This window comes from Capra hircus, chromosome 25 (genome assembly GCF_001704415.2).
Source record: "Capra hircus breed San Clemente chromosome 25, ASM170441v1, whole genome shotgun sequence".
In the NCBI taxonomy this organism is placed as follows: domain Eukaryota; kingdom Metazoa; phylum Chordata; class Mammalia; order Artiodactyla; family Bovidae; genus Capra; species Capra hircus.
In genome coordinates this window covers 13,445,282-13,456,533 of record NC_030832.1, presented here as the reverse complement: position 1 = coordinate 13,456,533, position 11,252 = coordinate 13,445,282, and the positions used below count along the sequence as shown (strand labels likewise).

Below are 11,252 nucleotides of genomic sequence, written 5' to 3'. Positions count from 1 at the left end.
TCCATATCCCACTCCACTTTTAACAGTTAAAATTTATTTCCTGATTACAAAAGTGTAATAGTACCTAAACAGCAAAAAAAGAAAATAAGAGAAATATAGAAAGAAAAAAGCCCACTCCAATTCTCACAGTCCAATATAACCACACTTAGCATTTTGGTGTGCTGCCTATCAGTCTTGTCAGCAATGTTTTAAACTGTAATTGAGGCAATTCCCTGGTGGTCCAATGGTTTAGGGCTCTGTGTGCTCTCACTGCAGGGGCCGTAGCGTCAATGCCTGATCAGGGAATTAAGATCCGCTGTGTTTCATGGTGTGGCCAAATCAATAAATATTTAAAAACCTCACTTGATTGAAAAAAAAAAAATGTAAAAAAAAATGTAATTGAGACTCCGTACTGTATGACTTTTATAAGCTTTTTCCATTTTTGTGTCTTTAAAAAAAGCTGTGAAAACTTCATTTCCATGTATTATTAGATACTATTTTATAGACTGCTAGCTTTCTGACATGGGCAGTATTTCCTATTCTTATCAATTACTAATGTTAACGAGGATGCTTGTGAATCTTTACCCTCTCCCACCTTTTTATTATTCCTTGAGATTTGCAGAAATGGAACTCTTACATTAAAGGGTCTGAGTATTTTAAATAGACACCTCATTTTGAGACACCTGAGCCTGCTCTGAGAGGGTGGCCCTCGCTCTGCCATGCCTATTCCTCCTGCAGGTGATAAACAGGGAGCACCCCGCCTTTCCTGTTTGCGCTTGGCTGTCTGCCTTGTACTCCTCCCCAGCACGTGTATTACTCATCTCTGAAGCATGATTTGGGGAGCAGGTGAGGACAGTGTGGGAAGGCCAAGAGGCACAGGTGAGAAGCACTGGATAGGGAGTCTGCCCTGGGCCCCAGCTCCAGTAGTGCTACCCAGCCTCCCTTTCTTCATCTACAAATAAGAGGGACTTCCCTGGTGGTCCCGTGGTTAAGAGCCCGCCTTGCAATGCAGGCAACGTGGGTCTGATCCCTGATTGGGGAATTAAGATCCCATAAGCCATGAAGCAACTAAGCCTGCACACCACAACTACTGAACCCACACGTCACACAACTAGAGCGTCCACAAACTGCAACTAAGACCTGAGGCAGCCGGACAGATAAATATCATAAAAAATTTAAAAAAAGAGTAATCTTGTGAGGCACCAGGCCAGGGAGATATAGACACTGCAATGTCCCTGGATCCACTGGGCTGGCAGTGTCTCTGGCTTATCAAGTCAGGCAGGCCCAGGGCCTGATGAGAAAACACAAGGGTAAGGAAAACATTCTCTCCCCTTTCACTTAAGATATCCTCAGTGGCTCCTCGGCTGTGGGGTGGAGGCGGGTGTGGTAAGCGTGACCAGTAGGTTGTACTGGGCAACATAGACTTTCTTCATGTTTCCTAAACAGTCAATTTTTCTCTATGTAGAAGTTTTATCTGTATATATATATAAACTTTATTTTTATTTCAAGTCATTTCTTCAAATTTTCAGATGCAGAGTTTGAGGGAAATCTTCAAAGATACAAAGGGTTAATGAATGGTTCATAGACTCGCAAAAAAACACTTTGGATGCAAGCTCATTTCTGTATAAATATGGGGCTGATCTTCAGATTGATAGCCTTTCACACCTGCTGTTGTCACACTGGCAGGAAAGCACAGGCCATAGTTCATCTCATATTTACAATTACAGCACTTGGTGTAATTACACATTGTTTTATATATCAGAGCAGGACAATAAAGATTATACAGTGTGAGGTCAATGTACAAGGTATTTCCTTAAACAAACGGACTGGCTTGGATTTTATAGATTACATTCTCAAAAACAAACCAAACCCCGCAACAACAATTTTACATAGCACGGAAGCAGCTCAGCCTGATTAAACTGCCTGACGTCCCACTCAACAACTCCAACAGAAAGATCCAAACTTTCAATGATTCCAAGCAGAAAACAGTGGTGGCGAGTCTAACCACCATCATTCTAACCTCAAACTGACTGCTTTCAGAGGTTTAACTCTGAACCTTCTAGCAACTCTTACACAAGACAGAATCATCAACGGGATTGTGGTTTTTCCTCCTTATTTTTTATGTGCAACTGCCTCTGCCTATGACAACATCTTCTCCTGTTTTCCTACACTTGACTGAGAGGACAGGCCTGGCCCTGGGCTCCGACCCGCCCTGGGAGCCTCTTGTCAGTCACTGAGGTTAGAGCAAGCGGGGATTGCGACCCACTGTGTGTCCTCCGAGGACCCTGAGTCCCTGCCAGCCATCGCGGGCTGAGCCTCCCAAGTCCCGGCGAGGAAGGCGGCTGGGTAGGAGGTGCGGCTGCCGTGTCGGCCAAGCTCTGGGGCGCCAGTCCCTGCTGCCACGGGCCGAGGGAGGAGACCTGGCCGTGGCCTCTGACAGACAAAGCAACACCTTGTTTACTAGGGGCGGAAAATAGGGAGTCCGCTTCCCCCTCTCCCCAGAGCTCGGCGGGCAGGGAGGCTGCAAGGGTCCCTCGGAACCTCAGCAGTGTCAATCACAAGACCTGGGTTTCCAGCCGTCGGACCTCCTTGACAACGAGATCAATGTTAATAATTGGGTTAAAATACAGGGCCCAGTAAAACAGACAGTTGCAAACAAACTGAGGGATGAGGGGCCAGAACATGGCCACAAAAAGCCCCTGTGTCGACACTTTCCAGAAATGGCTCCACATCCTCTGAGGCACGGTCCTGCAAAAGGAAGAGAGGCATGTGAGAGGTGAGACCAAGGTGCTCAGACCCTGCCTGGGCCTTTCCCCGCCGCAGAGTCTGGCCGCTGGAGCTGCAGGAGACCCTGTTTCCTGTCCCCTGTGCCTGAGACACACCTTTCCTGACCATGTCACCTTCAACTCCTGGGACGGAGCCTGGAGGGGGCTTCCTCAGGGAAATGTCACCAGGTCCCCTCAGGCGAGGCCTTCCCAGCACCGCCCCAACTCCACCCGCTTCTGTGCCGAGTCAGACTTGTGTTTAATACAATACAGACATATTCTAACTTGTCTGTTTATTTCTGGCGGTGCTGGGTCTTCGTTGCTGCGCGGGCTTCTCTCTAGCTGTGGCGAGCACAGGCTCCTCTGTTTGCAGTGCACAGGCTTCTAACTGCAGTGGCCTCTCGTGTTGCAGAGCATGGGCTTTAGGGCGCAAGGGCTTCAGTAGTTGCGGTTCCTGGGGTCTAGATCACAGGCTCAATAGTTGTGGCCCACGGGCTTAGTTGCTCCTGGGCATGTGGGATCTTCCTGGATCAGGGATTGAACCAGTGTCTCCTGCACTGGCGGGCAGACTCTTTACCACTGGGCCACCAGGGAAGCCCCTTTAATTTAATATTAATGTAATATTTTCTCTGCTAGGCTGTAGCTTTCAGAATATAAGCTATCCTCTTGACCAACAGATCTGCGGTGTCCAGCAGAGAAGCAGGGGCAGAGGACAGGTTCAATCAACTGGGCATGAATAAGCGGAGCCACTGAATTGAATAAATAACGGAGGTGCCTGTCAGGTTCTCACTATTCACCTGATGGGCGAGGCCAAGAAGCCTGGGTCCATCCGAGCAAAGGCGCGTGAGCCTGGGGCTTTCGCAAGTGCTATAGGGAGAGAAGCGTCTCTTTCCTTTAGGGTTCCTAAGCTGTCGTCTCTACCTGGAGGGGTTGAGGGCCCCCAAACACAGGAGCTGTTGAGGTGAACAGAGGGAGAAAGACACTTGGCCCTAAGGACAGTGATCGGGTCTCTGGGTCCAGCCACGCAGGAGGCCATCACTGGGCACGGCCCTTGGTACGAAAGCCAACCCAGGTTGGTTTCTGTCACTTGCAACCAAGAGTCCTGACTCAGCGACTGTCTAGTCCAACTTTCTCATTTTACACATTAATCCAGAGAAATGATTACTGTCCCAGTTGTGGCAGAGCAGGGTAAGAACTCATGCCTACAGAATTCCTCCTCAGATCTCTTTATGTTCTACCACACTACTTTCCATAGAGCACCCTCTCCTCGCTTGTTTATTCCTCAGTGATTAAACTCCTTCATGTATACCCCACCCTCCAGGAATTATCTGGTGTATTACATGGGGAAAAGGCACCCAGAGGCACACTTTAACAATGAGCACCACGAGAGCCTCCCCATGCTGAACTGAAGTCGTTTTCCTGTTCGCTGCCTAAGCAGTGTTTCTAAACCAGATTGCTGGGTGTCTACTAGAGTCTGAAAAGCACTCCAGAGGACTTTTCCACTTGGTATTTCTTCCCCAGTCTCTGTTGCTCCAACCATCTCCAACATAAAAACACACTTACTTCAGTTCACTTCTGGACCAGATCCTCCAGAAGGAGAATAATTCCAGAACCGAGAGGAGCATGGCGTTGACGATGAGAAACCTTGATGTCCAGTAATGGACCTCCAGCCAGTCCCAAGCAAACTCAGCAATCAGCTGGTACGGAAGGAAGGAGTACTTGATGAGGAATTCTCGCCACTGCTTCCATGTGGGCTCTCTAAGATCCTTTAGGAGGAGAACACGAGTAAATACATAAAAACAGACGCAAAAAATTACGAGGACTGACTTTTACACAAGATATTGTGGTCAGCCCAGAGAGTTTTACATTTATTAACACACACACACACATAGACATACACATCCAACAATCTCAAGTGAGATCTCCATCCATCAACTCACCTTGTAATAACTCATCTTACACTAAATAAATGTTAACAAAGAGACTGAACCTTTTACATTGTTATATGATTGTGGAAGCTCAGAAGGAAAAAAAAAAAATTCTAAGCATGAGATATTAATCAGAAGGTTGAAATGGATAAAAATTAACCAGTTTTAAAATGTCTTCAGCACCGCAAGAGCAGCTCAAACAATTTCCCAAATTCAACCTCTCACCTGTGGTGGAATGATCACAGGTCACGGGAAAATTAAATGTGTACCTTTAAAAAGTAATTTTGGGAAAATGAAAAACTTTAATGACAAACTTAGCAGGTAATTTATAACAAGAGTTTTTAAACAACTCATAGGCATTTGGGGCTTTCTTGGTGGCTCAGACTGGTAAAGAATCTGCCTGGAATGTGGGAGACCTGGGTTTGATCCCTGGGTCAGGAAGATTGCTTGGAGAAGGGAATGGCAACCCACTCCAGTATTCTTGCCTAGAGAATCCCATGGACATAGGAGCCTGGCGGGCTACAGTCCATGGGGTCGCAAACAGTCGGACACAACTGAGCAACTAACACTTTTCACTTTCTTTCAGGCATCCAGAGGCCAATGAAAGCTGAGCAAGACTGTGTACAATGGAGCAGACACTGAGCATCCCAAGAAAAAAGCCGGCCTGATGAGCAGACAGTGATATAGACAGGGCTCGTTACAATGGCAAGGTCAGGGGTTCTCTGTGCTCCCAGTCTAGCAAGGGCAGAGAACAGCTGAAAAATGGGTAAATGGAGAAACACTGTGCAAAGGGGCTAACGAGCAGGCTTAAAGCAACATCAAGGCTAAAGTCACTTAGGCAGGCACTTGATCCAAGAGTTTAAAAAAAGGTCTTGGAGATTTGGGAATTCTGTTTCAATATCATACACAATGATTCCTATACCCTTGTGACTTTTGATATAAACAGATCAGAAGGACTGCCCCCAAAAGTACCAATGTAAAGGGCATTACCCTCCAGTGACACAGAGAATCAATCTGAGTCAATGCGATCAACTATGCAGGAGGAATACAAGAGAGCCGTGGTGGGTAACCAGCCCTGCCAAAGGCCTGGTGGTCAGCTAACAGGATGACTGCCATCTGCGAGCAGGATGGTGGCTTCCCATTCTGAGGCCCACAGGACATATACTAAACCAATTTAGAAGATCCCATTAAGAGATTACCAAGATCCATTACTAAGCTGGAGGGCCCATAAATCTAACGCTCAGGCAATCTGGAAATATGCTACCTTATTTTATAACAGAAGCAATACTGTTTTTTTTTTTCCCCTCTAAATATCTCAAGTCTAAAGGGTAACCCCTCTGGCTATGCAATGCAGGAAACAAAACAGGCTTCTAGGAGTGGAGAAGTTCCTGCTCTATTTTCTTTGTGAGGGCTCTCCTTGCAAGATTCCAGTGAAGACTTGTGCTATCTGCTCCTCCCTGCTAGGCTACAGCCACGTATCCAAATCTATTCCATGATGGACAATGGTGGCGTGACATCCCTCAAGGCCCTCTGCAGACCCACCAGGAGCTTGGATATGATGTCCTCCCTGGAGCCGTCTTCTTGAAGAGGACAGATGGTGTGAATGAACGGCAGGAAGGTGTCGGTGTAGTCAAACAGGTAGAGGTACAGCAGACCAAGGCGCGGGGAGCTCTTGAGGGCATACAGCAGGAACAGGGACCTCCCAGGGTTCACGGCCTGCAGAGCACAAGTACTCATTACAACCATGGCTGCATTCTCCCAACTCACGCTCCTTCTGCAGTCTCACGCCCGCTGCCATGTGGTTTGTGCTAACAATGAATGAATGAATGAATGAGAAGAGGAGGCCAAGGAATTCATCTGATGGGCTACATTATATAAAGATCCAGCCTCTCTCCACGGCTGGGAGAGGCAGGAGGATGAGAAGCAAGGTCCTAGGCACAGTTAGAAGAACACAACCTTTCAGGAAAGTAAATGAGTGAGTGGGTGGGTGTGCTCAGTCCGGTCTGATTCTTTGCAACCCCATGGACAGTAGTCCGTCAGGTTTCTCCGTTCATGGGACTATCTCAGCAAGAATACTAGAGTGGGTTGCCACTTCCTCCTCCAGGGTACCTTTCTGATCTAGGGATCGAACCTGTGTCTTCTGCATTGGCAGGTGGATTCTTTACCGCTGAGCCACCTGGGAAGCCCCAAATAGTGGGCACCACTTAATAAAAATAACCTGAACTACAGGTCTCATGCACAAAATATTTTGTGTTGCACTGTATATAACAGAGAAAAAGTGAAACCTGTGACTTCTGTCCTGAATTTACAGTAGATAATTAGCCCAGAATTCATACAGCCATTGAGGAATGCAAAGGAGGAGCTTTGGATAATGCTCACGTTAAAACATTAGGCGAAAAAAGTCAGCACTGTTGAAAGCCGGGCCTGACTGGTTCATAGCTGAGATCTTCTTCTAAAAGATCACCTGGCTCACAAGAGATGTCAATACATATTTTTGTGTGTGTGTGTGTGTTTGCGCGTGCACACGCACGCATGCTCAGTCGCTCAGTCTTGTCCTACTTTTTTGGAATTCCATGGAGTGTAGCCTGCCAAGCTCAGTTGTCCCTGGGATTTCCCAGACAAGAATACTAGAGTGGGTTGCTATTTCCTTCTCCAAGGGAATTTTTCCAACCCAGGGATTGAACCTCTATCTTCTGCATTGCAGATGGATTCTTTACCACTGATCCACCTGGGGAACCCTATAAACAGTACTTAGAATAATCAAAATGGTATTAGAAGAAACCTCCCATTTAAAGATGTGTTTCAGCCAACAAGTGAAAAAGAAACGAGAGAGTTATGATACCACCATTTGGCAACCCTTAATGAACTCAGAGATTTAAACAATCAATGATCGTGGGACGTTATGAGCCTCCTGATGGAAAAAATACCACACCTATGAAGCAGCCTTGCCATCCCACCAAATCTAAACCAAAGTTAGCCTCTAGTCTACTAGATTATAAGATATGCAGGGGACAACACCACAGAGACAAGTGCCAAAGTTCAAGATGTCAGAAACCACAGGAGAAAATGATCTGGTTTCTACAACAATTAAGTGCAGGGTAATGAAAAGAGGGAGGCAGAATCTATAGACCGAAAAAGACATAAGAGATGTGTGTGTATGTGTGTGTGTGTGTGCGCGCGTGCGCGTGTGCTCAGTCATGTCTGACTCTTTGCAACCCCATGGACTGTAACCCGCCAGGCTCCTGTGTCCATGGAACTTTCCAGGCAAGAATACTGGAGTGGGTTGGCCATTTCCTTCTCCAGGGGATCTTCCCACCCAGGGATCGAACCCATGTCTCTCGCATCTTTGACATAACCAACAAACAACCCAATATGCAGTTCAATACCAGAAAACCAAACCCAATCAAAAAGTCAGAAGAAGATCTAAACAGACATTTCTCCAAAGAAGACATACAGATGGCTGATATACACATGAAAAGATGCTCAACAATGCTCATTATTAGAGAAAAGCAAATTAAAACTATCACCTCACACGTCAGAATGGCCATCATCAAAAAATCTACAAACAGTAAAGAGTGGAGAGGGTGTGGGGAAAAGGAAACCCTCTTGCACTTTGGTGGGAATGTAAGCTGATACAGCCACTGTGGAAGAGAGTATGAAGAGTCCTTACAAAACTAGGAACAGAACTGCTATATGACCCAGCAATGCCACTACTGGGCATACACCCTGAGGAAACCGTAACTGAAAGAGACGCACCCCAGTGTTCACTACAGCACTATTGACAATAGCCAGAACACGGCAGTGACCTAAACGTCTATTGCCGGATGAATGGATAAAGGCTGTGGTACGTATGTACAATATTACTCAGCCATCATGCAATAGTAATTCAAAAAAATACAGATACCCAGAGCCTATTACACAGAGTGAAGTAAGGCAGAAAGAGAAAAACAAGTACCATTCATTAACACATATATATTGAATCTAGAAAGATGGTACTGATGAGCCTATCTGCAGGGCAGCAACGGGGATGCAGACACAGAGAAGAGACTTGTGGACACAGTGGGGGAAGGAGAGAGAGGGACAAATTGGAAGAGTAACATCAAAACATACACATTACCATGTGTAAAATAAGACAGCCAGTGGGAACCAGCTGTGTGATGCAGGGAGCTCAACCCGGGGCCTCTGTGACAACCTACAGGGGAGGGATGGGGTTGGAGATGGGAGGGAGGTTCAAGAGGGAGGGGACATTTGTATACCTATGGCTGATTCATGTTGATGTATGGCGGAAACTAACCCAGCATTGTGAAGCAATTATCCTCCAATTAAAAAAAAAAAGCCAGAAGACCCGAATAGACATTTTTCCAAAGGAGACAGAGATGGCCAACATGCACGTGAAAAGCCACATCAACATCGCTAATTATCAGAGAAGTGGAAATCAAAATCACAATGAGATATCACATCAACCTGTCAGAAAAACCATCATCAAAAAGACCACAGATAACAAATGTTGGAGAGGGTGTGGAGACAAGGGGACCCTTGTACATTGTTGGTGGGAATTTATATTGCTGCAGCCACTGTGGAAAACAGTATGGAGGTTCCTCAAAAATCTAAAAATAGTCCTTCCATACGATCTAGCAATTGCACTCCCTGGAATATATCTGAAGGAAAAAAAACATTAATTCAGAAAGAAGCAGACAGCCAATGCTCATAATAGCATTATTTATGCTTGCTAACCTACAGAAACAGCCTAAGTATCCATCAACAGATGAATGGGTAAAGAGGATGATAATGATAGAATATATATGGAATGGAATACTGCTCTTCCGTAGGAATGAAATTTTGCCATTTGCAACAACTTGGATGGACCTGGGAGCATTATGCTTAGTGAAATTAAGTCAGATGTAGGAAACAAATACATATATTTTGACTTATATGTGGAATCTAAAAAATAAAACAAACAAATGACTATAAGAAAACAGAAACCAATGCACAGGTTTAGAGAAACAAGTGGTTACCAAAGGGGACAAAGAAGTGGGGAGGGGCAAGATAGGGGTAGGAGTTTAAGAGGTACAAAGTACTCCATATAAAATAAGTCGGCCCAAGAACATATTGTATAGAACAGGCAATATAGCTGATATTTTAATAACTTTAAGTGGGGTATAATCTCCAAAAATACTGAATCACTATGCTGTACACCTGAAACTAATATTGTAAATCACTTTTCCTCAATTAAAACAAAAAAAGATATGACAACCAAATGTGGACTCTATTTGGACCCTGGCTGGAACAAGTCAACTGGGGGAAAAAAAAAAAAAGTGCATTATGTGTATACCAATAGATTGTAACATCAGAGAATTATTCATTCTGGGGTGTACACTGTGATATTTTAGTTTTGTTTTTTTAAAAAGTCCTTAATTTTTAGAGATTCAGTGAAATATTTACTTCTGAAATAGAACTACCTCAGATTTTCAAGATAATCAGGAGTAGTAGGAATAGGTATAACTGTGAAATAAACATAGCCAAGAGTTGACTGTCTCATGGGCGGATGGTAGTTTTGTACTATTATCTTGCCTTTGTGTGTATTCGAAATTTTCCATAGTAAAGGTTCAAAAAAAAGTCTAACTTCTGAAAAATATATCTTTATATTGTAACTTAGGTGAGACAGAGAAATGTGGAAATAGTTCTTCACTTTAAAGCAGCTTTTCCCAATCTTTTTTACATTATTACCTCTTAAGGATTCTTTTAAAGACTTTCTCATAAACGTGCCCCTGCCCCAGAAAATGTTAATACCACAGAAATACTGTGTATTTGTTTATGTACTGTGATCTCTGGAGCCACAAGTCATTGCAATACGTAATGCTTTTCACCCCTCCAGAACCAACGGCCTTGGGGCAAAACTGCTCTTTGAGTGTGCAGTCTCTAAAAGAACACAGGTCCCAGAAACGGAGCCTGGCTGTGTGCAGCCACATTGTGGTAAGGACAAGAGAAGGGCTGGGTTAATGTTTGTAGGTCTGGGGTCAGCTGGGCCAAAATATCCCAACTCTGGGCTCCTCTCTGTCAGATGAGAAGGATGAACCAAAGTCCCGGCAAGGGGATCATGATGGCAGGGCTGCAGAGGGGAGCAAGCCATCTCTCTCAAGTCAGCCCAGACCAGTGGCGCTCAGGAGCAGCTGCACTGGGACTCCAGGGTCAGGGGGGTCCTGTCACACAGCCTGTGGTGCGGGCTAAGTCACCTCAGCCGTGTCTGTCACACAGCCTGTGACACGGGCTAAGTCACCTCAGTCGTGTTTGTCACACAGCCTGTGGTGCGGGCTAAGTCACCTCAGTCGTGTCTGACTCTTTGAGACCCCATGGACTGTAGCCCGCCAGGCTCGTCTGTCCATGGGATTCTCCAGGAAAGAACACTGGAGTGGGTTGCCATGCCCTCCTCCAGGGGATATTCCCCACCCAGGATGGAACCTGTGTCTCCTACAGCTCATACTTTGGCAGGCAGGCTCTTCTAGCACCACTGGGAAGCCTATACGCGCAACATCAAATGACCACCCTTGCGGAGATCTTAAGGAACAAGATTCTGATTGCC

At 45.5% G+C, this 11,252-nt stretch overlaps 1 protein-coding gene across 2 annotated transcripts in view; it reads right to left on the bottom strand.

The window, feature by feature from the left end:
- BFAR (bifunctional apoptosis regulator) overlaps window positions 1,448-11,252 on the bottom strand; it is a 29,644-nt gene continuing 19,839 nt past the window's right edge. For both annotated transcript variants that reach the window (XM_005697516.3, XM_005697517.3), the window contains exons 6-8: window positions 6,215-6,388; window positions 4,308-4,510; window positions 1,448-2,727 (exon numbers count right to left, since the gene is read on the bottom strand). In XM_005697516.3, coding sequence (XP_005697573.1) covers window positions 2,535-2,727; window positions 4,308-4,510; window positions 6,215-6,388 — 570 coding nt within the window. In that variant the 3' untranslated portion in view covers window positions 1,448-2,534. The remainder of the gene's footprint in view (window positions 2,728-4,307; window positions 4,511-6,214; window positions 6,389-11,252) is intronic.